Source organism: Osmerus mordax, chromosome 18 (genome assembly GCF_038355195.1).
Source record: "Osmerus mordax isolate fOsmMor3 chromosome 18, fOsmMor3.pri, whole genome shotgun sequence".
NCBI lineage: Eukaryota > Metazoa > Chordata > Actinopteri > Osmeriformes > Osmeridae > Osmerus > Osmerus mordax.
In genome coordinates this window covers 3,305,000-3,331,136 of record NC_090067.1, presented here as the reverse complement: position 1 = coordinate 3,331,136, position 26,137 = coordinate 3,305,000, and the positions used below count along the sequence as shown (strand labels likewise).

The following is a 26,137-nucleotide window of genomic DNA, read 5'->3' as shown; positions in this document are numbered from 1 at the left end:
GGTGAGGTCGTGGTGAGGTCAGGGTGAGGTCGTGGTGAGGTCGTACCTCCGCAGCCCCGGCCACGTTCAGCTGCAGCATGCCCTTCCTGTCCCTGTCCTCCAGACACGAGTACTGGATGGACTGAACCTGGGAGAAGTTAGCCAGGTGGGTTGGCTGTGGGGGGAGGAGGGGAGGGCACCAGGATGTGGGAGAATGTGCAGAATGTTTATTAGACTGGACGGACTCAACCCACATTATTTCAACAGATTATTGTAAATGGATCAATATATGAATGGCTAAGTGTGAGTAAGAGTAAGCATGGGGGAGGTTGTGTGTGAGGGAGGGAGGGAGGGACGAAGAGTGGTAGTGTGTGGGGGAGAGAGGTAGTGTGTGAGGGAGAGAAGTAGTGTGTGGGGGAGAGAGGTAGTGTGTGAGGGAGAGAGGTAGTGTGTGGGGGAGAGAGGTAGTGTGTGAGGGAGAGAGGTAGTGTGTGAGGGAGAGAGGTAGTGTGTGGGGGAGAGAGGTAGTGTGTGGGGGAGAGAGGTAGTGTGTGGGGGAGAGAGGTAGTGTGTGAGGGAGAGAGGTAGTGTGTGGGGGAGAGAGGTAGTGTGTGAGGGAAAGAGGTAGTGTGTGGGGGAGAGAGGTAGTGTGTGGGGGAGAGAGGTAGTGTGTGGGGGAGAGAGGTAGTGTGTGAGGGAAAGAGGTAGTGTGTGGGGGAGAGAGGTAGTGTGTGAGGGAGAGAGGTAGTGTGTGAGGGAGAGAGGTAGTGTGTGAGGGAGAGAGGTAGTGTGTGGGGGAGAGAGGTAGTGTGTGGGGGAGAGAGGTAGTGTGTGAGGGAGAGAGGTAGTGTGTGAGGGAGAGAGGTAGTGTGTGGGGGAGAGAGGTAGTGTGTGGGGGAGAGAGGTAGTGTGTGAGGGAGAGAGGTAGTGTGTGAGGGAGAGAGGTAGTGTGTGGGGGAGAGAGGTAGTGTGTGGGGGAGAGAGGTAGTGTGTGAGGGAGAGAGGTAGTGTGTGAGGGAGAGAGGTAGTGTGTGGGGGAGAGAGGTAGTGTGTGGGGGAGAGAGGTAGTGTGTGAGGGAAAGAGGTAGTGTGTGGGGGAGAGAGGTAGTGTGTGAGGGAGAGAGGTAGTGTGTGGGGGAGAGAGGTAGTGTGTGAGGGAGAGAGGTAGTGTGTGAGGGAGAGAGGTAGTGTGTGGGGGAGAGAGGTAGTGTGTGGGGGAGAGAGGTAGTGTGTGAGGGAGAGAGGTAGTGTGTGAGGGAGAGAGGTAGTGTGTGGGGGAGAGAGGTAGTGTGTGAGGGAGAGAGGTAGTGTGTGAGGGAGAGAGGTAGTGTGTGGGGGAGAGAGGTAGTGTGTGGGGGAGAGAGGTAGTGTGTGGGGGAGAGAGGTAATGTGTGGGGGAGAGAGGTAGCGTGTGAGGGAAAGAGGTAGTGTGTGGGGGAGAGAGGTAGTGTGTGGGGGAGAGAGGTAGTGTGTGAGGGAGAGAGGTAGTGTGTGAGGGAGAGAGGTAGTGTGTGGGGGAGAGAGGTAGTGTGTGAGGGAGAGAGGGAAAGAGTGAACAGTCACCGTGGAGCCTTTGTCTGTCAGGTAGCTGATGCCTTCCTCTGGTCCGATGGCAAGCTCCACCTGGATCACCCAGCTAGACTGAAGGGAGGGAGGGGGAGGGAGGGGGAGAGGGAAGGAGGGAGGGAGGGGCAGAATGAAAGATGAGTTCACTTGAGTCAATTATAAATAATCACATCAGCAGCTTGTGCAACCCAATCTCATATTTCTGCGTATCTATGACACGGGTTTACACTTCTATTTTGCGTGCCATATATACGCCAAATCCCTGTTTTATGTGCAGTTTATACTCATGTCAGAAGTATGAGACTGGGTTGGCTTGTGACAGTAGAAAAGTCCATAGACAGCCCCCTGTTGTCCGTAAGAGGAACAACACTTAAACTGTCACCAAGACGCAGTTCTCCAGACCAGCAGCAGGGGGCAGTATAACACAGGACTTGGATTTTCGCTACAGACAGAATAACCAGAGTCCCCACAGGTCTCTCTCCTCTCTCGTCTCTAACTGCAGTGTTGCAATGAGAAGATCAGGGTATCACTGGATGAACCAGAATAACACCACCTCTCTCACCAGTAGTACCAGTGTAACAGTATAACCAGTGTAACAGTGGAGCAGTGGAAGCAGTGCGTACTCCCAGGGCGCAGGTGAAGTACTCCTGGTGGAAGTGCTGCACGGGGGCCAGGATGGACAGGAAATGCAGGATGCTCTGCTCATCGTTCATGTTGGCAAACTGCTTAAACGTCTGCTGGATGAGCTTCCTGAGGGTCTTAGCCTGGGGGGCACAGAGCACACACACATGAGACACACACACACGAGACACACACACACACATATATGAGACACACACGTGAGACACACCCACACAGTAATCCACACACACCTATCAGTTCACAACAGAGAAGATCAATACAGATCACCAGCCTCAGAAAGCCACTTCTGAGTCAGTCAATTAAACCTCATTAACTATACATGACAGAGGGCCATGGTTGGCTGGCACCTTCTCTGACCTCACATTAAAACTGCCCCTTGGGCGATGATGTCATCCCCCAAGCGACCAAGGTGTAGCGTCATGTTAGAATGTGATGTGTGCATCATATTAGACTGTGATGTTTACATGATGTTAGAATGTAATGTTCACAAGTTAGGGGTTTGTGATTTTGAAAGGGAGTAAAAAGTCTTCACTAGGATGGTAAAACAAACCGGTGTGTGAGTGTGTGTGTGTTACAGAGAACCAGCCTGTCCATTAAACACCCCGGTGACCTCTCTGCCATCGATCACCTCTTTATGGACCGACAGAGCTGTTAGCAGACATCTGCTGTTAGCTCCCCTCCCTCTCTCATCTCTCTCCCTTTATCTTCATGTCACTCTCCCTCTCTCTACCCTTCGATCTCTCCCCCCCCCCCCGTCTCTCCACCTTCCCCTCTCTCTCTCTCTCTCTCTCTCTCTCTCTCTCTTCAATCTTCCAAACAGTACAAATGTGAACTTCAGCTGTTGAAACGTGTCACTTTCAAAACGCACCCAAACCCGGGGGGGTGGGGGGGTGGGGGGGGTGGTAGGAAAGACTGGGGGGGGTGCAGGGGGAGTCCTGACAAAGGGGGGGGGGGGGTGCCCTCACTCCTCCCCATGGTGGAGACAGAGCAAGTGGGTTTAGTGCTGACCTGAGGTCAGAACCCCCACCCTAGGAACAGCATCTGTCCCGTCTACTGACTGCTGTGTGTGTGTGTCAGCGGGCCCCTCCGTCACGCCTTACCGATTGTCCTCCAGACGCTCTACACACACACACACGTGCCGTAAATCTATCTCACACCACTGCTGACACACACACACACCGTAGCCAGAACAATGGCAGTCTTAACACAGGCAGGACAGCTGGCCCCAACACATGATCACATGACCTTGAGGAAAACAACCAGCATCACATAAACACAACCAATAGGAGCGCGGTTTACTAACACACAACCCTATTGGACTGTTTACCGACACACAGCTGTGTGCTGTTTACTAACACACACTGCGTATGTCTGTGTGTGTGTGTGTGTTGACTCACCTTGACTGAGTCCAGAAGAGACTTAGGGAAGAATCGCCGTAGGCCTACATCCTTCCTGTGAAAACAGGGTGGAGAGGAGGATGGAGGGAGGGAGTGAGAGGGAGACAGAGAGAAGGAGGAATGGACGGAGACAAAAGGAGAGATGGAAGGAGGGAGAGGCGGAGAAAAAAGGTAGATAGGGAAGCGAGGATGGATGTGGAGAGAGAGAGAGGGAGAGAGAGATGAAGGGAGCGGTGGTAAATGAGAGGAATGTTAATAGTGTTCCTCACAGGATCCCCCTGCAGTGGTGTGTGTGTGTGTGTGTGCGTGTATGAGTGTGCGAGTGCATGTGTGTGTGTTTCCGTCCAACAGGAAGACAGCCATTTACTGTGTATCTATGTGATCTGAGCCTGTACAGATAATGAAGCTGTGACGGGGCTGAGGAGGCAGAAAGCGAGCGAGGAGAGAGAGAGACAGAGAGAGAGAGAGAGAGAGGGAGAGAGAGAGGGAGAAGGAGAGAGAGGAGAGAGAGAGAGAGAGAGAGAGAGAGAGAGAGAGAGAGAGAGAGAGAGAGAGAGGGAGAGAAGGAGAGAGAGAGGGAGAAGGAGAGAGAGGGGGAGAAGACGAGAGAGAGGAGACAGAGAGAGAATGCCCCATCTTTCAAGGGCGTATTGTCTGTGTGTGTGTGTGTGTGTGTGTGTGTGTGTGTGTATGTGTGGTGGAGGGGGCTTGGCATGGCCAGCCTGGGGGATGGGTGTCTGGACAGCTCAACCAAAGAATGAGTTGTCAGCAACCCGACACAAACACACACACAAAGAAACACACACACAGAAACACACACACACACACACACAAGCCCCAGGAGGAAGGAGCAGCGAGCAAACGAGAGGCTTTACTGAGCGCGCTAAGAACAAGGCTCTGCACAAGGCCCTCTAGAGACTGAAGAATGACACTGAGTCAGCGTGGGTAATGTAGTTTTACTCTCATAGGACAGCGGGAGGTGTCACATGCATGAGACACTCATCACTCCATCAGTAGAGGGGGGGGGGGGGGGGCAGGTGGGAGGTGGAGAGGGAGGGAGAGAGAGAGGGGGGAAGGGAGACAGTAAAAGGTTGAGGGAATGAGAGATAGGAGCTCGTTAGTGACAAGAAAAAAAGCCTCATTAGAGGCAGTGAGGCCAGAGAGGGAGGGAGAGGGGTGGAGACTAATTGGACCTCGTTAGCAACAGGTTACCGCACATACACACACATGCATAAGAGTGTATGTGTATGTTTGTGTGTGTACCAGACTTACTCCAGTAGTTCATAGTTAGATTTCTTATCTAGAGCGTTCCCTCGCATCTCTCTGAAGAATCTCCTGTAGAACACAAACACACACACAGTCAGAACCACAACAGTCACACAGAAGGGCATGTGTGTGGTAGGTGTGTCCGTCTGAGTGTGTGTGTGTGACACACCTTATCTCCAGACAGCCCAGTTTCAGAGCAAGGTCCTGCTCCACCTGGTCAGCTATCCCCAGCATGTAGTCATTCTTAACCTGACACACACACACACACACAGAAAGGTTACTTATCTAGAACACCAGATATCTCAGTAGAACAGTGTGTGTGTGTGAGTGTGAGTGTGAGTGTGTGAGTGAGTGAGTGAGTGAGTGAGTGAGTGTGTGAGTGAGAGAGAGAGAGAGAGAGAGAGAGAGAGAGAGAGAGAGAGAGAGAGAGAGAGAGAGAGAGAGAGAGAGAGAGAGAGTGTGTGTGTGTGTGTGTGTCGAGGGGGAGTGTGGGTGGCAAAGGCTGTGAATCCTGATACAAACCACTCAACAGAAACAATCCCCTCCCCTGAGCTTCAACACAGAGTGGCACACACACACACACACACACACACACACACACACACACACACACACACACATACACACACACACACTTCTGACCTATAAATCGAGGCTGGTAAGAGTAGATAAGAGAATGCTGCTCCTGCACCCTCCCTCCCTCACACACACACACACACACACGCATGTATACACACACATACACAACGATGTTGAGTAAACGAGTACACATGAATCTTACTGTATGTTTACCAACATTCTCCTGAGTTTGTGTGTGTGTGTGTGTGTGAGTCACCTGCTGATAGAAGTAGTTGAGTGTAGGCTTGTCTTCAGTGAACTGATGCAGGAACCCTTTAGGAAGATATCGGATCCTCAACTCATATCTAGAGGAGAGGAGACGAGAGGATGAGTAGGTCAGACTGACAGCTGCTTTGAGACTGAGACACAAAGAAATAAACACGCTCTCTCTCTCTCTCTCTCTCTCTCTCTCTTTCTTTCACTCTTTTTCTCTCTGTGCCGCCCACCTCCACTCCTCAGGGGGGTGGTGCTGCTCGTACTTCTCCCTCACTTGGGACACGCCCATATCTGGGTGGAGCCAGTGCACCTCGCCCGAGGGGGCGTGGCTGAGCCGCACGCCGAAGCAGGACACACATCTGACCTTGTGGATGTCCAGAATCTTCTGGATGATTCCCTGAAGAGACGAAGAGAGACAGGTTAGGAGAGATGGGGAGAGGAGGGGTAGGGGGGAGGTAATATGATAGCTCTTATCAGCGGATCCTAGAGAGCATGTGCCAACCTGAAATCCTCCATTACATTGATTAAATAAGGCTCTTTACGCTTGGATTGTGTGTGTGTGTGTGTGTATGTGTGTGTGTGTGTGTGAAGACAACTAGTCCAGCAGTGTCCATGCTGGTAATCCAAGAAGATCAGTGGTCTTGGCCTCTTGGTAGTCTGGATTATAGTGGATTACAGCCCAGATCTCTGGAATATCATCCAGACTGACATCTTACTGCAGCTCCACCACCAGCATGTTGCTGCCTGCTTCAATGCTGCTGACTGGGAGGCTCCTGTCTGCTCATGTGTGACTGGCTAACCTGCTGCTTTTGATTGGCTGACCAACTGAATGTTTCTGACAGGCAGGCTGACTGACTGGCTGGCTTGGTAACTGACTGGCTGGCTGACTGGATAACTGATTGACTGGCTGTCTGGCTTGTAACTGGCTGGCTGGCTGACTGGCTGGCTGGCTGACTGGGTAACTGACTGGCTGGCTGGCTGACTGAGTAACTGACTGGCTGGCTGGCTGACTGGGTAACTGACTGGCTAGCTGGCTGACTGGGTAACTGACTGGCTGGCTGGTTGACAGGGTAACTGACTGGCTGGCTGACTGACTGGATAATTGACTGGCTGGCTGACAGGCTGAGGAAGGTGCATCCTAGTGGGATGTTAGAACAAGCAGTCATGACATCGGCTGCTTCATTAGACATAACAACTCATGTCAGACTCATGTTCCACTCCTCTTCCAGAGACCCAGAGAGGGACTGCTCCGGGATGTGTGTGTGCATCTGCACGCGTGTCTGTGTGCGCTCACCCGTATGTCCGTGGCCTCTCCATGGCGTATGTTGCTCGCCCAGCTGTCGTGTTCGCTGTTGCTCTCAAAGTGATGGAACACCTTCAGCACCCGCTCTGACACGCCCCCCGCCTGCCCCACGCCAGGCTTGGCTCCCCCCACCAAGGCCTGGTTCAGGTTGGGGTCCAGGTATGCTGTTGCCATGGTTTTACCGTGTGTTAGGTGTCTGTCATATTCTGGAGAAGAGAGAGAGAGAGAGAGCGAGAGAGCGAGAAAGAGAGAGAAGGGGAAGGTCAGTGAGTCTCACACACAGTAATGAGCTGGCATGGTGATATTACACTGCACTGCTCGCACACACATACACAGTAATGAGATGGCATTTCTCCGTGACATGACACTCTCCATACCAATGCCGCTGCTAAAAGGTTACCAAAAACACACTTCCCAGAATGCACTGCTAGACACACACACACACATACACAAAAATTACGATACAATTTCTAAAGCCATTAGCACAAGTGTGACAGTGGGCAGGGGGTGAGTAGGGCAGTAATAGGCAGAGGGGGTGGGAGGAGGGGAGAAGTGGAGAAGGGAAGGGGGAGAAGAGGAGAGGGAGAGTTACATAACCAGGGCGGAGGACAATGTCGATGGCAACAGGACAAAACACTAAGAGACCCTGATCTCTCTCTCTCCTCTTCCTCTCTCCTGCCGTCTCTCTTTCTCCTATTCCTCTCTCTTTTCATGTTTCTCTCTTCCTGGGCGAGAGACTGTATTGAATAACGTGCGTGTTTGTGTGTGCGTGAGTATGTGCGTGCATGTGCGTGGGTGTGTGTGTGTGTGTGTAACTACAGCTTGATTCACTACCAGCTGCTCAGGAGCACTAATCACATCATCTGCTCCCTCTCTCCCTCTCTTTAAGGTTCTGTGAATGGAGGCGACCCTGAGAGGGCACATGGCTTACAACACACACACACACACACACACAACTACAAAACTAGACACCTTAATTTACACGTCCACAACTACACACCCTTATCTACACATCCCCACATCCCACAACAACAAACACCACTACACACCCTCCCTCACACATCAAAATCAAATCTGCAATCTCCTATTCAAAACGCACTAAGGACGGGACGAAAGTAAAGACAGAAGATAAGAAGAGAAAGATGAGGAGGAGGACGAGGAGGAAGAATGATGGAAATCGGTCTGGATACCTCTGGAGAGGAGGTGGAGAGAACATTTTGAGGAAGAGAAAGGGGGGGGGGGGGAGAAGGTGGGGGGGGAGCGTTGGATGTTCATCAGTCTGTACCTCTCGTCCAGCACACAGGGAATGGGATACACCCGTGGGTCTCCATGGAAACGCAACGTTGGTCCCTATAGGGCCCCACCTCCCAACAGCCGGAGGTCTCGCACACACGCATCGAGATGACACACGCACACACCAGGCCTTCAGGTCACAATCCCCAGCCCCACAACCCTCAGTCCATACACTCAGTTAGCCTGTTAGCCATGTGTATAAGATCCAGTTAGACTGTTAACCATGTGTATCAGATCCAGTTTGCCTGTTAACCATGTGTATCAGATCCAGTTTTCCAGTTAGCCACGTGTATCAGATCCAGTTAGCAATGTGTATCAGATCCAGTTAGCAATGTGTATCCGATCCAGTTAGCCTGTTAGCCAAGTGTATCAGATCCAGTTAGTCTGTTAGCCATGTGTATCAGATTCATTGTCTGAAGCATCAGTGTAGCAGGAGTGCTAGCTAACCAGTTCCAGGTAGCCAGCCATGCGATCAAGTTCCTCAGCTAGCTGCTTGTTAGCTAGCTTTTCTTGGGGTTAGCTCTGAGTTAGCTGCCAGTCCCTCAGCTACCAGATTGTTAGCTGACAAGCTGTGTACAGGTCCAGGGCTAGGAGGGCTAGCTACAGGTCCATAGTTAAGTGGTAGTTAACCAGCTAGCCAAGTATGGTCCAGGGCTAGATGCTAGCTATCTACAGGTACAGAGTTAGCTGGAAGTTTGCTAGAAACTATGTTGGTGGCTAGCAGCCAGTCATCCTCAGTGTTCCAGTGTGGGAGAGTTTGTGACTGTGTTTGGACCAGATTTCCTACTGGCAGCCAGTGTCTGAATACTAATCCTGCCTCCCGCCCCCTCCCTGCCCTCCCCCTCCTCCCCCTTACCCCGACCCTCCTGCTGCCCAGCAACCAGCTCTATCCCCAACCAGAGAGAGAGGGAAACAGAGAGGAAGGAGGTATAGAGAGAACGAGAAGGGAGAGAGATAGGAGGTAGAGTGAGAGGGAAAGAGAGAGAAAAGAAGGAGAAGGGAGAGATAGAGGTAGAGAAAGAGGGAGACAGAGGAAGACAGAGAGAAAGGGGGAAAGAGCAACAACCTGTCAGCTGTCTTAATGAAGGGGCAAGTGCAGAAAGAGGAGGGGCTAAGGGGGAGGGGGTTGATGAATATGCTAATATTAGCCTGTGTTGAGGGCCACGCCGACTTCTGTTTACACGTCTGTGAATCACTGTACACCTTGCTCTCTCTTTGTCTCTCATGTTCTCTCCCTCACTCTCTCTTATTATCTCTCTTTAGGCTCTCTTCTCTCATTCCTAGTCTTTCTCTCCCCCCCTCATCTCTCTCTCTGTCATTCTCTCTCCATCTCTCATTCTCTCTTCAGTCTCTTTCTTTCTTTTTCCTCTATCTACAAATTTCTCTCTCTCCATTTGTCCTTCCCAAGAGTGACAGACGAGATACAGAGAGAGATGGAATGAGGTATAAAGGATGGAGAGGTTAGATAGGCTACTGGGTTAAAGAGATGGAAATGGGGATGATTGAAGGATGAGAAGCATTCATCAGGATCAAACCCCTGGAAGTCCTAGATAACCCCAGCCCTTGATCCCAGCATTATAGAATCACCCAATGGAGACAAGAGGAGGGGAGAAAAGAGGAGAGGAAAGGAGAGAGGAGGAAGGGAGAGGAGAGGATGATCAGTCATGCTGAAAGGAGCAGAGTAGATAAAGCCAACGAACAATGAAGCAGAGCCCCATGGAGGGGGGAGAAGTGGGGGGGTGAGAGAGAGAGGGGGAATCTTCCTATTAACAAACCCACATCCGACTTTCTATTGCTGCAACAAAGACCCTCCCCCCCAACACACACACACACCCACAGTTGGGGGTGTGGAAGGGGCACGTGCTATGGGGCTATTAAACACTGAAGTCAAGTCAAGTCAAATTTATTTATAAAGCACATTTAAAAACAACTTATGTCGACCAAAGTGCTGTGCAGTCAAAACATATAATCAGCTAGACATATATTATTTATAGGACATGACAAACATAAACAAGAATTTCTACCCAATTGCAGACTCAAATGCTAAAGAAAAAGATAGGTCTTAAGGTGGGATTTAAAAACGTTGCTACTAGTAGAGGACCTAATATATAAAGGTAGGCAGTTCCACAACTTTGGAGCAGCAACAGAAAAGGCACAATCTCCTTTAAACTTCAAACGTGACCGTGGAATGCACAAAAGCAGTTTGTTGGACGACCTAAGGGTCCTTGAGGAAGAGTGCTGGCTAAGGAGGTCTGAAATATAGGAGGGTGCCGATCCATGTAGGGCATTAAAAACAAATAAAAGAACCTTAAAATCAATCCTATATTTAACGGGCAGCCAGTGGAGAGAGGACAGTACCGGATAGATGTTTTCTCTCTTTTTTGTACCAGTTAAAAACCTAGCAGCTGCATTTTGAACAAGCTGAAGGCGGGACAAGGTAGACTGACACATTCCCATTTACAACGAGTTACAATAGTCCAGACGGGAGGAGATGAACGCATGAATAACTGTCTCTAAATCCTTAAAGGAAAGAATGGGTTTCAATTTGGCAATGGCCCGGAGTTGGAAAAAGCTGCCTCTGACAACAGCGTTTAGTTTTTTATCAAGATTAAGAATCAAAAAGTATCCAGAGATTTTTTGCACAGCTATGTACATTGGTGGAATCTGTGGGGCCGAATACAATAACTTTGTATTATTTAATTTAAGGAAACTTTTAGATAGCCAGTATTTAACATCTCTAAGACAATCAGAGAGGGATTTCAGGGATTTCTTTCCATACATTTTCAGGGAAAGGTTCATAGGAGTGTCATCAGCATAGCAATGGTAAGCAATGTTATATTTCTGAAAGACGGAGCCCATGGGAAGCATATATAACGAGAATAAGATAGGGCCTAGGACTGAGCCTTGAAGAACCCTACAGGTAATTGATGCAGAAGAGAAGTAGTTTCCAATATTTACAGAAAATGTTCTGTCTCTCAAATATGAAGTAAATAGGTTTAGAGCAGTACCCTGAATGCCAACTTATAGTTTAAGACGGTCTAGAAGGATGGCATGATCAATCGTGTCAAAAGCAGCACTAAGATCAAGAATAATTGAAATAGACGTTTCCATTGTTCCTAAACAGCAATAAATCATTTAACACCTAATTCAGTGCTATGGCGTGCCCTAAAATCTGACTGGAATTCATCCAGAATATGATTTTCATTTAAAAAGGAAGAAAGCTGGGAGGATTTTTTTTTTCTTTAGAACCTTTGATAGTTCAGTTAATACAATCACATATTAGATTTGAGCATTTATTGTTACATGACATGGACATGTAGATTTGACTTTGGCGGAGTGGATGATCTAAGGGAAGCACTCCCTGCCTCCTCGATGCAACACATACATACATGACATATGCAATAGAGACATAATCCCCCTGATGGATAGAACATACAGACAGCACGGGGGAGAAGGGGAGGGTGGAGGATGGCAGCAGCACTGATCATGCAACAAATGGGCTGAGTGTGTGCGTATCCGCGCGGCCTTTCAATGCCGTCTTATCGGACGTGGCCCAATGGGCTTGTGCTGGCTAACACAGGTGTGGTAATGAGTGGATGACCCGCGCTGCCCGATTGCCCTGCCTGAACTAGCTGCGCTTATGAATGGCAATTTTGAAATGGGACTGAAAGTATTAAGGGCAGTTAAATCAAGATTAGGGTTTTTTTAATAAGGGGTTGGACCATTGCATGTTCAAAACATGACGGGACAGTGCCATTGATGAGGCAGCTATTTATTATGGACAATATACTGGGACCAATCGTGTCCAGCACTTCTTTAAAAAGGCGTGAGGGAACTGTGTCCTAGGGGCAGGTAGTAGGCTTCATGTGTGAGATTATGTCTATCGCATGTGAAGGTGATACAGGTTTAAACTGAGCAAAAAGAGCAGAACATGTAGCTAAGTCAGAAGGGTCGTGATCTAGAGGTAAGATGCAAGATTTTATGGCATCTATCTTGCCAGTGAAGACAGACAGGAAGTCTTCACAAGTCTCAGAAGTTGCTTCAGGGAAAGCAGCAGCAACCGGATGTAAAGCCTTGTTTATCACACTAAACAAGACTTTATGATTAGTACAGTTGTTAGAGATAATATCAAGAGAAATATATGGCTTATACTGTTTTAACAGAGAGTTGATATTGAATTAAACAATCTCTCAGAATTTCATTGACACTGCAACTTGTCCTTTTTCCATTTCCTCTCTCCTTTTCTGCACTCTTGTCTGAGAGTATGGGTAACATTATTTAGCCAGGGCTGAGTTCTAGCTTTTGCTCCCCTCTTTTTAAAAGGAGCAACAGAATCCAGGATGTCAGAGCAAGTGGAATTAAACATGGTGACTAAGCCCTCTGTGCTCAGGCTCGAGGGCGCCTCAATACTGCTGATGAGGGGAGAAACCTTGTGACATCCACAAACTGAACACACTCACCATCGCTGGCTTTCATGAATACACACACACACTCTATGTCTATAGGAGCCCAGGCTGTACATTTGCAGTCTTGTCCAACAATTATTGACATAATGGGCTATCTGAGCATGTGTTTGTGTTTGTCTGTTCAGTCACTCCTAGCCTTGAGCTCTTCCATCCCCAGAGTTTGTAAACCATTAAAACACACACACGCACACACACAGTAACAAGTCTGCATGGTTAAATATCTCCAGCTCGTTAAAGTTCTATGACATGCCTCTCCCTCCTAAACCACAGCAATGTCCACTCTGCCCGTCAGCCCTGTCAAACACACACACACACACACCGAGGGTTGTATATGTAGTCCTCATTAGAGACTCTACATCATTGCTGTGTTCTTTCTTCCTATTGCTGTGTTCTTTCAGCCCTACATGCTACATTCACCTCACTCATTCACTCACTCACTCACTCTTCATCATTAATCCATTGTGACATAATCCCCTCATTGTGACATCATCGTCCCTCCTTTGTGATATCATGAACTCAATGTGACATCATTTCTATGTTGTGACATCATCTCTTCAATGTGGAATCATTGTCCCTCCATTGTGGCATTATTAACTCATTTTGACATCATCCCAGGGCCCAGTTGCATAAACCTAGTTTAAGTAATGAAGTTGGTTCATTTGACTGCAGAAACATTTTACTAAGTAGGACCCGCTTGAGTGAGTATATGACAGCCAAAAGTCACTGCAGTGATGCTGGCCCCTGCAGGTAACTCACCTGTGTAGTAGGATATCCTGGAAATATCTGAAAGAGAGAGAGAGAGAGGTCAGCTCAGTTGTAGTTTGCAATATATTTCTCACAATACCAGAACGACATTCAGATGTTTGTCCTCTGCTGACTCTCTTCCACCAGTGAGGTTTCCTCTTGCAGCCCAGACCTGTCCCCACAGCACCCTCTAGCTGGCAGGGGGAGCCACTGCAGGACAGGCTAGGCCAACACTACCCCTAACAAAGATTACTATTCATGGATGCAGGTCAGGACAGTTACTGACCTAGGCTAGGCTAAGGCAGGCTAAGCTAGGCAAATGCTAGCCTGCCCCAACATTTCCAACCTGACAGTCGCTAATTCAACCAATAGCTAATCAACTCAACCAAAGACTGTGAAAGGATGATGGAGGTTTGAGGATGATAGTGAAAGCAACTGCCTTGAGGTTGAAGCAAGATCCATTAGTGTAGAGTTACGTACTGTATGTCACATGCACACAAACACACACACACACAGGAAAGGAGGATGTGGTTGCGTCTCAGGTGTCTGGTCAGTAAGAGGGTTCTCCTCAGCACAATGACTGAGCCCTGAGTCATCTATCAGGCATTTCCTCTGTGTGTGTGTGTGTGTGTCTGTGAGAGTGTGTGTGCTGAGCAGTTTTTTGTAACCGGAGAGTTGTCATTATCTCTTTGAGTCCCCCATACCATGCTAAAAGGGTGTGTGTGTGTGTGTGTGCGTGTGTGTGCCTGTGTGTTGTACGCTTACCCCCCTCCCCCTTGCCTGCCCCCCCCCCCCTCTCTGTCCCTACATAATCAATACAGCTGGCCAGTTGATCCCTTGCTCTGCATGTGAAAGACTGGTCTGGGATTTGATTGACTCTGTAAGAGATTAGAGGGGATTAGTTCAGCGCGCCAACATGTTACTTCAGTCTCCAGGTGGCGTCTACAGAATGCTACTGTCTAAACATATGTTCACCTGTTCACCTCCAAGAGGCCGGGGTGCTAAGCACACAACACACACACTGGTTTGAATGAACTCTTTACACCTTGCTAGGCTAGACTAATGCTCATAATCTTATTTAAGTATTCGTGGTTTGACACAAACCAAGCTAGGCTAGGCTAGGCTGGCCAATACTACTAACAAAGTATTTATAGATTGATAATACATAATTAAGCTAAGCTAGGCTAAGCTAAACTATCCTCCCATGCTGCCAGTAATACCAGTCCACAGCCAGTTTGCCCATATGCCAGAGTAGAGTTCTCCACTGTAGTGACAGTGTAAGTCTGTCCCTGCTCCACGCCACACACACGGACACACACACACTTGTCAAGTCAGGCTGGCAGGGGCCCAAACACCTGCTCCTCAAGCTGTCCTCAGGAGCCATACACACACACACTACGGGAGAGATGTGTGACAAGAGAGCAGCTACATTTCTATCTATGGCAGATAGGGGAGAGGGGGGGAGAAAAGGGCAAAGAGGGAAGAGAGGGGGAGAGGTAGTATATGGAAGGAGGTGTGAAATGGGGAAAGGTATGACAACAGAGTGCTGACAAGAGAATGAGCAAGAGAGAGAGAGAGAGAGAGAGAGAGAGAGAGAGAGAGAGAGAGAGAGAGAGAGAGAGGTATAAACGAGAGGGAAAATGAGAGTCATCAAATGGCAACTGAAGCACATTAACTATGGTTCTCTGCTATGACTATCTGCTCCTTCTCCAATCAGCTTTTATGTTTCACTGACACACACTAACACACACACACACTCACACGCTGACACACACTGATATACACACTCACGCTAGCACACACTAAACACACTCACATGCACTAGCACACTCAGACACACTCACTCACCCACACACTAACATACACACACTCAGGCAGACACTAACATCTATACACACACACACACACACACACTTGCACGACAACAGACTAACATACCCGCTCTCGCTCTCCCACACACACACGCTAACACACTCTAACAAACACACTCTCACCCACCAACACATTATATTCAATAGAACAATGTAAACCCATGTTGTTGAAGCATCACTTGACCACCTAGAGAATGTGTGGGAGAGAGAGGAGAGAAAGAGAAGCTTGATTTATATATATATATATATATATATATATGTATATAAAGAAAGAGGGATGGGTGAAGAGAAATAAAGGGGAAACAGCTCGGATGGAGAGAGAGGGTGACGACAACAGAGTGAAAATAGGTCATCAAACAGAGGTCCACCCCCCCCCCCCCCTCCTCCCCTCTCCCCCCAGCCCCCCTCCTCCTCCTCCTCCCCTCTCCCCACAGCCTTCCTCAGGGGATACAGCTGCTCATGCTCTACTGATCTCTGGGGAAGGTTCTAGCTGACCTGTGTGTGTGTGTGTGTGTGTGTGTGTGTGTGTGTGTGTGTGTGTGTGTGTGTGTGAGTGTGCAACCTCAGGGCAGAGGGTGTTACTGGAGCATGCAGCATCGCTGAGGTCTGAAGAAACAGCTCCCCTCACACCTGCCACACACACACACATCTGCCCTCTCCAAACACAAGCATCACACACACACCTGCGCACACACACAGACATTTGTCACACACAAATGAACTAACTGATGAGCACATTATCCACTGCGTCACCAAGTCACAAACACACATGAAGAACCACGGAAGCACACACACACACACACACAAACACACACACACACACACACAAGGTCGGGGTCATGCATGAGCAGACACACACTCATTACACATGCACATGCACTAACACGCATACACAATAGGCACATGCAGTCACACACTTGAGGGCCAATGAGGTGGGGACCCTACTATGACTATTTCTGCTCTAGGGTTACTGTGGTAACTAAGGTTGCTGTACTAGCTAGGATTGTGGTAACTAGAGATGCTTTAGTAACTAGAGTTATTGTGGTAACTAGGGTTAGGGTGTCAAACAATGTATTTTATTAATGTAGCAGGTGTTTTAACCAAAGCATAGTGCAGTGGATATTTTAACTTGCAACCTCTAAACCAGGCCAGACCAGGACTAGTTAAACCAGGCTAGACCAGACCAGGGTTAGTTAAACCAGGCTAGACCGACCAGCATAGATAAACCAGGCCAGACCAGGACTAATTAAACCAGGCCAGACCGGCCAGGCCAGGCCAGGCCAGACCTTGCGTGCAGAAAGACACAAACAGGCCTTTCAGAGGTGCTGGTTTAAATGTATCTTAAATATTTCAAAAGCAGAGAAATAACAAAACTGTTAAAATATGCAGGAAGCAGATATAACCTAGAAAAGATGCCTTTGGAGAGACAACTGCACGCCTCTCTCTCACGCACGCACACACACACCACACACACAACACAACACACATCCCCATTCACACACACCCATTCAACACCCCCCCCACCACACACACACACACCCCTCCCACACACACGCACGGTGGTGAACAGAGTAGTCCATCATTCAAGTGACAGATGGACCTGTACAGCTGGAGTCTGACACTCAGACAGAAAACAGGTTAAGACTCTCACACACACACAAACCAACCTACAAAGACATGCACACACACACACTCACTCGCACATACAATCTCACACACACACACACACACCTACCTACACAGACATGCACACACACACACTCACTCGCACTCTCACACACACACACACACATGCACACACACACTTCTAAAGTAAAACACAGACTGTTCCTTGACTCTGACCACTGAAACACTGTTAGAACTAGGCACTCCTGAACCTTGATGTTCTACTGTGCTTGCTATACACTCTACGTGGGAAAAAAAAGCATCTGCTGAATGAATCTAATTTAGCACGCACACACTCACACACTCCCATCCATACACTAACAGTACCCATGTATGTAATCTAATCTAATGCGGTATGGATGTATGGCCCAGGGTGTGGAGGGGAAGGAGGAGGCTCTGTGTGGTTACAGACACCAGGCCAACCGAGACTACAGACACACACTACAGACAGACTGTGTGTGTGGTGTGACACCACCGGGAAATTAGTCTCATCTAGAACTGAGAGACAGCATGCAGTAGCGCTGTCTCCTCACACACACACACACCACACACACACACACACCCCCCCCCACACACACACACACACACACACACACACACACACACACACACACACACACACACACGGACAGCAGAGTTCAACTCCAGTCCGAAATTTAAACCACAGCAGGATAGCAAGCAGCAGCATGTGTGTGTGTGTGTACGCGTGCCTGAGCGTGTGCATGTGTGGCTTTTCTCCTCTGTGTGTGTGTGTATGTGTGCACGCGAGCCTGTGAGCGCGTGTGAGTACATGTGTGTGTTTGTGCCTGTGTGTGTGCGTGTGTGCGTCCGTCACAACAACACGGGAGCCCTTACCGTGGTACGGTCCCTCCATTGAGGAAGAGGGGAGCGAACGAGAGGAGGAGGAGAAGAGAAGGAGGGAGCGGGGCGGAGGACCTCCGGCCGAGGGCGAGCACGCCGAGCAGGGAGCGAGGGAGCACAACGGAGGGAGAGAGAAAAGAGAGGTGGTCCTACTCCTGTCGCCTCCGTCCCGTACGGCCGTGCACTCCACACACACAGTGGGAGGAGAGAGAGCGCGTGTGTGTGTGCGCGCGCTGGGTGTGTAAGCGTGTGGCGAGCTGTCTGTCCAATGACAAGAGAGGACCGAACAGAAGGAGGAGGGGAGAGGAAGAGAGGGGAGGGAGGGCGGAGGAGGAGAGGGGGGCTTTGTCTCTGAGGGAGAGGGGGGGGCTTTGTCTCTGAGGGAGAGGGGGGGGCTTTGTCTCTGAGGGAGACGGATCAGAGTAGACAGAGAGAGCGAAAGAGCGGGAGAGAGAAGGAGAGGGAGAGAGGGAGAAGGACAGCAAATATACACAAATCAGCTCCAACAGCCATCCATCCTTCTTTCCCTCCTTGCCTTTCTCACTCCTTTGCCCAGAGGAGAAGACTGAATGGGAGTGTGAGTGTGTGTGTGTGCGCGAGTATGTGTGAGTGTATGTGTGTGTATGTGTGAGTGTATGTTTGTGCATGTGTTTTCTGGACAGGAAGTGGATGATATTAGTTAAACGTGTTCCAAACACATGCTGGAAAGCTTCCAAAGCCCTGCTTGATGTGTGTGTAAGTGTGTGTGGATGTGTGTACATCAAAGAAAACCACAGGAAGCCGTTTCTCTCTTCTTACAGCCGGAGGCTCCACACACTCCTCTTCCCACACACCTCTTCCCACACACACACACACTCCTATCCCCTCCACACACACGCACACCTCTCCTCTTCACAGACACACACACTCTTCCAATCACAGTTGACATACTGGACACAGTTTATTGTAGAGAACACTATCAAACTCTTCTACTCTTCCCCCCCCCTCTTCTCTTCTCTCCACTCCTCTTCCCTTCTCTCCGTTCCCCTCCCCTCCCCCTCCTCTCACCAGGGTAATCACACAGATGCAGGAATCCTCTCTAATCTGACGTCTGCCGGGATCCTGCTGGATTAGCTCTCCCTTTGCTCTGTTAACACTCACCTCTCTCTCTCTCTCTCTCTCTCTCTCTCTCTCTCTCTCTCTCTCTCTCTCTCTCTCTCTCTCTCTCTCTCTCTCTCTCTCTCTCTCTCTCGTCTCTCTCTCTCTCTCTCTCTCTCTCTCTCTCTCTCTCTCTCTCTCTCTCTCTCTCTCTCTCTCTCTCTCTCTCATCTCTCTCTCTCTCTCTCTCTCTCTCTCTCTCTCTCTCGCTCTCTCTCTCTCTCTCTCTCTCCCTCTCTCTCTCTCTCTCTCTCTCTCTCTCTCTCTCTCTCCTCTCTCTCTCTCTCTCTCTCTCTGCGTGCCTCTGTGTGTGCGCGCTTTTAAAAAACTAAACATTTTAGATGTGCGTGTGTAGGCTGAGGAGAGAGGGTAGACTTTGCTGACAGGAGAGATACCTACAGAGAGAGAGGGAGAGATCTTCCGCCCAGAGAGAAAGAGAGATCTGCTGGCCAGAGAGAGCGAGAGGGAGAGAGAGATCTACTGGCCAGAGAGAGAGAGATCTGCTGACCAGAGAGAGAGAAAGGGAGAGATCTACTGGTGAGAGAGAGAGAGAGAGAGAGAGAGACCTCCAGACCAAATCAGGTGCTGTCATCCCTTCTCCCTGGATCTGATGCTCCAGGCTCTCAGTTTCCATCTAGCTGTGTGACTACAGCACCCTCTAGTGGACCTGCTAGCTAGTCTCAGAGCTGAACCTGCTAGCTGGTCTCAGGGCTGGACCTGCTAGCTAGTCTCAGAGCTGGACCTGCTAGCTGGTCTCAGAGCTGGACTTGCTAGATAGTCTCAGAGCTGGACCTGCTAGCTGGTCTCAGAGCTGGACCTGCTAGCTGGTCTCAGAGCTGGACCTGCTAGCTAGTCTCAGAGATAGGGAGGGAAAGACAGAGACAAAGAGAGAGGGACAGTGAGAGATACAGAAAGGGAAAGACAGAGATAGATAGGGATCCTCACAAAAGCTGTGACTAACAGTCCACTCGCATGCAACCATACACACACACACACAGAGAGACACACACACACAGACGCACACACAGAGAGACGCACGCACACACATACAGACCATGCTCTGTGCTGGGACCTGGACCTGAGACTGGCTAAATGTTTCAAAACATACAGTACAGTCTCTCTTCCTCGCCCACACCCCCCTCTAACCATCTCCCTCCTTCAGGAGTTCTTAGAAACCAGGGGTTTCTTCCAGTTTGCTAGTGTCCACGTCTGACATCATCTGATTGGTTTAGCAGGCACCAATGGCAGACATTGTTTCAGCGCTGGCAGGGTGGAGAATTTACAAACCCAATCCCTGGTCTGACTGTGTACACACCTACACACATACTTACACACACACACACACACACACACTCTCACACAGACACCCTGACCCTGACCAACACACACACTCAGACACACACACACACACTCAGACACACACTCATGATTGCTCCTCTAATCCTCCTCGCCCGTGATCTGTCTCTTTACCTCATGTTGCTTTATGAAATATGTCATTCACTCTACATTCACTCTCTCTCTCTCCCTTTCTCTCTCACTCTCTCACTCACTCACCCTCTCTCCTACTCCTTCTCCTTTCCAAATCCCCCTCTCCCCCCCTCTCTCTGAGTCAGGATGAGTGTCTAGTCTGGGTACAGTGAGTGTTAGAGCTCTGTAACACACTGTAAGAGAGCTCCACTGTCCCTGGATCTCTGACTGCAGCGTCATCACCACCCACTTGCGTCACTACACACACCTACGATAGCATCACACACACACACACACTTAAGGACACCCCCCACACACGTGCAAAGACACACACTAGCACCACACACACCCTCACCCATGCTGAGTCAGGGTGAGGGTTAAGTTCAGCTGGGGCCAGTACCTGCAGAGTGTCAGTCTGGTCACCAGAACCAGGCCAAGGCCAAGAGCACCCTGGTGCTCTATGCCAGATGGATCCAAGATGGACGCCTGGTTTCCTGCTTCTCAATGGTACAGAGAGAGACTGGAAGCCTGCTGGCTCTGTGGGACTGGCTGTTAGGCTGGTTCATGAGCAGCATAGCGGCCTGAGTGATTCACACACACACACATACGTACACACACACCCACAGCTTAGAATAAGAGAAGCACAATGGTAGGAAATGACCTCATAGATGAGGACTGTGTCCTGAGGCCTTCTGCAACATGGTTCACACTGGCCACTACAGGGTGTGTGTGTGTGGGTTTGCGTACTTTTATTTGTGCGTGGGTGTAGGAGTGTGTGTATTTCCTGTATTTCCTGTGTGTGTGTGTGTGTGTGTGTGTGTGACAGTCCAGATCCCAGCTAAGATGCTGAACCTGTATAGATCCAGGTGTCAGGTCTCCTGCTCATGGCTAACTTCCTTGATCACTTCCTGAATCACTTCCTGCCTTCCTACTTCCAGTCTGAAGAGACAGGTGGGCGGATGTGTGAGTGAGTGTGTGTATGTACGAGTGTGTGTGTGTTAGTGTGTGTGTACGAGTGTGTATGTGTGTGTATGTATGAGTGTGTGTGTGCGAGCGAGCGTGCGCTTGTGAGTGTGTGAGTGTGCAAGTGAGTGTGCGTATATTTGTGTGTGTGTGCGTTGTATAGCCATGGAAGTGAAAGGTTATTAACGGTCTGGGGAGTCTGCAGTCTACTGTCACAGCATATCACAAGAGACATTTAAGTAAGAGAGACAAACAGAGAGAGAGAGAGAAGAGAGACATAGACGACGAGAAGGTGAAAGAGAACTTGAAAAGGAGAGAGTGATACAAGGATGAAAAAAGAAGGGAACAGAGATGGAGAGGGAAAAAGGGAAGAGAGAGATATCTGGATGGGGAGATAAGAGGGAGAGAGAGTGAGAGAGAAAGGGGAGGTGAGAGAGCGAAATGAGAGAAAGAGAGAGAGGGATGATAGCACCACTACTATCAATCAGGAGGTCACAGGGATCAGCATGCTGCAGTGATGACATCATGGGTCATGTGACCCACTGGGGTGGCTAGGATAGCTGTGATTAATGTTGCTATATCTACTGCTTCATCGCTTCAGTAACATTTAACATAGTGACCTGTAATATCTCCGACAGGTCTGACTGTTAAGATGTCTGTGTACAGTATGTAGACCTATGTTCAGTCTGTGTGTGTGTCCATGTGTGTGAGTGTGACTATGTGTGAGTGTGTGCAAGTGTGTGTGTATGTGTGAGTGTGTGTGCTCACAGTCCACCTTTCTTTACTAATTATGGTTTAGGATGCCCCAAGAGTGGGAGTGTGTTTAAATGTCAGTTGGCTGAGCGGTGAGGGAGTCGGGCTAGTAATCCGAAGGTTGCCAGTTCGATTCCCGGACATGCCAACTGACGTTGTGCCCTTGGGCAAGGCACTTCACCCTACTTGCCTGTACTTACTGTAAGTCGCTCTGGATAAGAGCGTCTGCTAAATGACTAAATGTAAATGTGTGAGCGAGAAAGTCTAAAACGAAAGAGAAAGAGAGATAGACAGATAGAGAGACTTCACAGACTAACAAAGTGTCTAAACTGCTGGGCACTGAGAGGAAAAAGGCGTTTTCCTCCTGAGTCCTGAGGGACAGTGAGTGTGTGTGTGTGTGTGTGTGTACGTGTGTGTTAGCTACATCCTGGAGGTAGCCATTAGATGCAGAGTACACAACAAGTATGCAGCCTTCATGTAGTCTTCCTGTCAAGGGACACACACACACACACACCCTCATAAACATACACACACACACACACCCTGACACATGGACACACTCACAGATGACATCTCGGTGAGTTTATCAATGTGTTCAAGATCATTGTAGTGAGCAAGATCATTGTGTGATTTATGATCCGGATCAAAGCCATCTTCTCTCTGACTGTGTATTGGTATGTGATTGTGTGTATCTGAGATGTGTGTGTGTGTGTGTCTACTGCTGGTCTCCTGGCTCTCACAAACAATCCTTAAGAGATAAGTAAGACTAGGATCAGAAACGGAGACAGTCTCTCACTACCACATATACACACACACCTATCTAAAGACTACTCTCCTGTTGTCTCAAACACACACACAGCTAGCCTAAAAACTATACTGTCGTGTCTGGCTGCCCTCAACACTTCCGGCCACGAGGCCTGAACAAACCGTGAAGAAGACGAATATCAAATCAATAATAATATAACAGCTGCATAAATTATGTGTCTACAGACGTGGAGTACGCTTACAGCACTGTAAACCACTTTCTCTGATCCAGGATGAACTCTTGAGAACAGATACATTTGATTGCAGGTGATAAAAGAATGGAATGCGATGTTTAATCTACTTTTCCGTCCGGGAAAAGAAGAGAGAATCAAAGCAGCTTGTGACTAGTAGTTGTTGCCGTATTAAAGGCAATACAAAAAGAGTCAACTGTTTCTAAAAATACAGGCCTTGGCGGCTGCACTGTAATTTCCAGCGCCCGAGGCTTCGAGATCAGCAGAAGTTTGAATATTCCTGCCACGCCGATATCCACACCACCGAGAGCGCCGAGGTGAAGCCAACACGATAAAATATGAATTAGGAAATCAAAACAGCCCTTTCCCCCTAAAACATGATTACCAAAACACGTTGATCAATCGAAATGCAAAAGCTATCATTAAATGTTCTCATTTAAAACACACACAGACTTGGATACGCGCGTAATGAATAGGCTATTGGGCTGAGAACACTAAGGTGTGTTTGTGGTCATTCTGACTCATGTCAAGAACCCGGTGGTGCGGAGAAGGGTACTTTCCGGAGTAATCAATGACATCCCGCGTGTAATAAACTACACACCGCATTGTAGATCTTATACGTGATAGGCTGCATGTCGGACGAATGAGATCATGAGAAAATAAATCAACTACAATCGGCATTAACAGCAAAAAACTAGTCATGATTAAAAATAAACGCCACCAAATCCTAGCCTACCTGGGCGAGACCACCAACAAATAACTCAAGCCTTATCACCAATTCAACACATTAATATCCCAAGCGAAAGAAGCGTGACTTACTTCCAACACTTGAGTCCTAGAGGCGCGTCTGACGTTTTGTGTCCGTTTCCCGGTGTCAGTCCTCGTTAACGCGCGCCTATAAATCCGTTATTAGAGAAGTTGAACTGCGGTTGGCGTGTGCTTCCCGTGCCTCTGTCCACCGCTCCAGACTATCTCGCTCATTCCCATGTCCCATCCCCAGCTCAGAATTCCAATATGGCGGCGGCGGAGCAGCGACCGGCCCTCGGCCGAGTCTACAATATCTCTCACAGGAAAAGTAGGAGGCACGCACACTCCAAACGGGGAATACTGAAGGCTTGCTGATTGAGACTCAAACTCCCAGCACACAGCCTAGCGGCCAGTCGTCAGAGCTTTCTTGAAACAATTAAAAAGTGCAACTTGCCCGATGTAAAACAAAATCACTGTTTGCACCAGTGGCTGTAAAACTAATTTTCCCAATAGCGTTTTCGAATTGATATTCGCATTTAATATTCTAAGCGTTTTAGACTCAAAGTAGACTCATTATTAAGATGAAAACATTGCCTACATTTCACCGTGTCAATTTAACCGTTGTTACGTATTCGGATCCCACTAAACTGTAATATAACACGTAGCGCATAAATGACAATGACAATGTCCCAGGCCCAGGTGACAGATCTCTCAGTAGAAGGGTTTGCTGCGTGTTTGGTCGGTAGTATCCGCTTACACGCTGACGCGCACGAACTCCCCGCCGCCTGGGAATCCCAGTTGTGTGAATACAGCGTTACTGTAACCTCTTGCTGACCCTCATCTCTCTCTCACCCTGTCCTCCTCTCTCCCATCCGCATATTTCCCCCTCTCCCCCTTTCTGTGTCACATATTCACCACCTCCCTCTGGGTTGAAACAGCACCTGTTCTGTTCTCTGGTAACCTGACTCTCTTTCTCTCCCCTCTCCCTCTCTCTTAACACCCCCCCCCCCCTACATAAACACACTTTCTCCCTCTCTTCCCCCTTTACCTCGCTTCCCCCCCCCCTCTCTCTCTCTCTCTCCCTCACTGTACCTCCCTCCACCCCCCCCCCCCTCTCCATGGAGAAAACGTCTATAATTTGAAGGATCACACCACTACAGGAGACTATGGAAGGAGACGATGCAGATGTTTGTCTTATGTGACAGAGGCGGTTCGAGTAACAGTGAGACCTGAAGACTTGTGGTAACTCGCTGAGCTGTTGTTTGGCTTTACAGCTATGCAGGACAGCCAGGGACCCGGGTTCAAATCCAGTTCATGTATTCGTCCATTACGATACTAATGCCTCTTCTCTTCCTTTCCACTCTCTCCCTCTCTTCTCTCTCTCACCTCTTCCTCCTCCCTCTCTACTCTTTCCCTTTCTCAACCCCCCTCCCCTCTAGCTTCTCTCTGTGCCCCTTTCTCATCCCCCTCTCCCTTTCTATTTCTCTCCTCTCCCACCCCCCTCTCCCTGGAGAGATTATAATCCAGCACACCAGACCATCAGAATCATATTCATGAGGAAACTCATCTTTAGGCGGATAATCCCAGGATTCTGACATCTGTCGGTGTCATTAAGGAGAGGAACTCCGTCCAGAGAAGAAACACCAACCAGATTATAAACCAAGGGCCTGACGAATCACGATTTCTAAACAAGAGTGCGTCCAACTGTGTCAGAATATGAATCCAGAGGAGATTAAACCTAGTTTTCAACTCAGGGCTGTACAGTAGCTGGTCAAGTTGGCAAAAAAAAAAGGTTAAAGGACTCTCTCTGTGACTCATGATTTAGTGCCCTCTATTGTTGCACCATAGTTGAGAAACTATTGTTCACTATGTCTGGTAGCTGACGTGGTTACTCTGCACTGTACCTGGTGAAAACAGATTGTTCTTTGACTACCACAATACTGTTAGAACTGTACCCTTCTGATCCTTGATTTTCTGATGTCATTTCTTCATGCACCTTTTTGTATGTTGCTTTGGATAAAAACCTGAATGATACATAAAGCAGGTAAATGACTACATGACACACTATGGGGATGCAGGTAAATACCCCCTGCTGGTCAACATCAGATGTGCAGGTTAGACTGAAGTAACACTTTTAACCATCTCTGGAAGAGAGAGGAGAGGGAGGAGGGTGGAGAGGAGAGAGAAG

At 48.8% G+C, this 26,137-nt stretch overlaps 1 protein-coding gene across 5 annotated transcripts in view; it reads right to left on the bottom strand.

The window, feature by feature from the left end:
• ptk2aa (protein tyrosine kinase 2aa) overlaps window positions 1-24,228 on the bottom strand; it is a 36,352-nt gene extending 12,124 nt beyond the window's left edge. For 3 of the 5 annotated variants that reach the window (XM_067255974.1, XM_067255976.1, XM_067255977.1), the window contains exons 1-11: window positions 24,022-24,228; window positions 13,503-13,529; window positions 6,979-7,193; window positions 5,915-6,081; window positions 5,686-5,773; window positions 5,020-5,099; window positions 4,857-4,919; window positions 3,585-3,639; window positions 2,169-2,309; window positions 1,543-1,620; window positions 47-154 (exon numbers count right to left, since the gene is read on the bottom strand). In XM_067255974.1, coding sequence (XP_067112075.1) covers window positions 47-154; window positions 1,543-1,620; window positions 2,169-2,309; window positions 3,585-3,639; window positions 4,857-4,919; window positions 5,020-5,099; window positions 5,686-5,773; window positions 5,915-6,081; window positions 6,979-7,161 — 963 coding nt within the window. In that variant the 5' untranslated portion in view covers window positions 7,162-7,193; window positions 13,503-13,529; window positions 24,022-24,228. Of the gene's footprint in view, window positions 1-46; window positions 155-1,542; window positions 1,621-2,168; window positions 2,310-3,584; window positions 3,640-4,856; window positions 4,920-5,019; window positions 5,100-5,685; window positions 5,774-5,914; window positions 6,082-6,978; window positions 7,194-13,502; window positions 13,530-17,881; window positions 17,900-24,021 lie in introns of those variants that run through there. The other 2 variants (XM_067255978.1, XM_067255975.1) reach the window with 2 other exon arrangements.
• Between the last annotated feature and the right edge of the window lie 1,909 nt (window positions 24,229-26,137).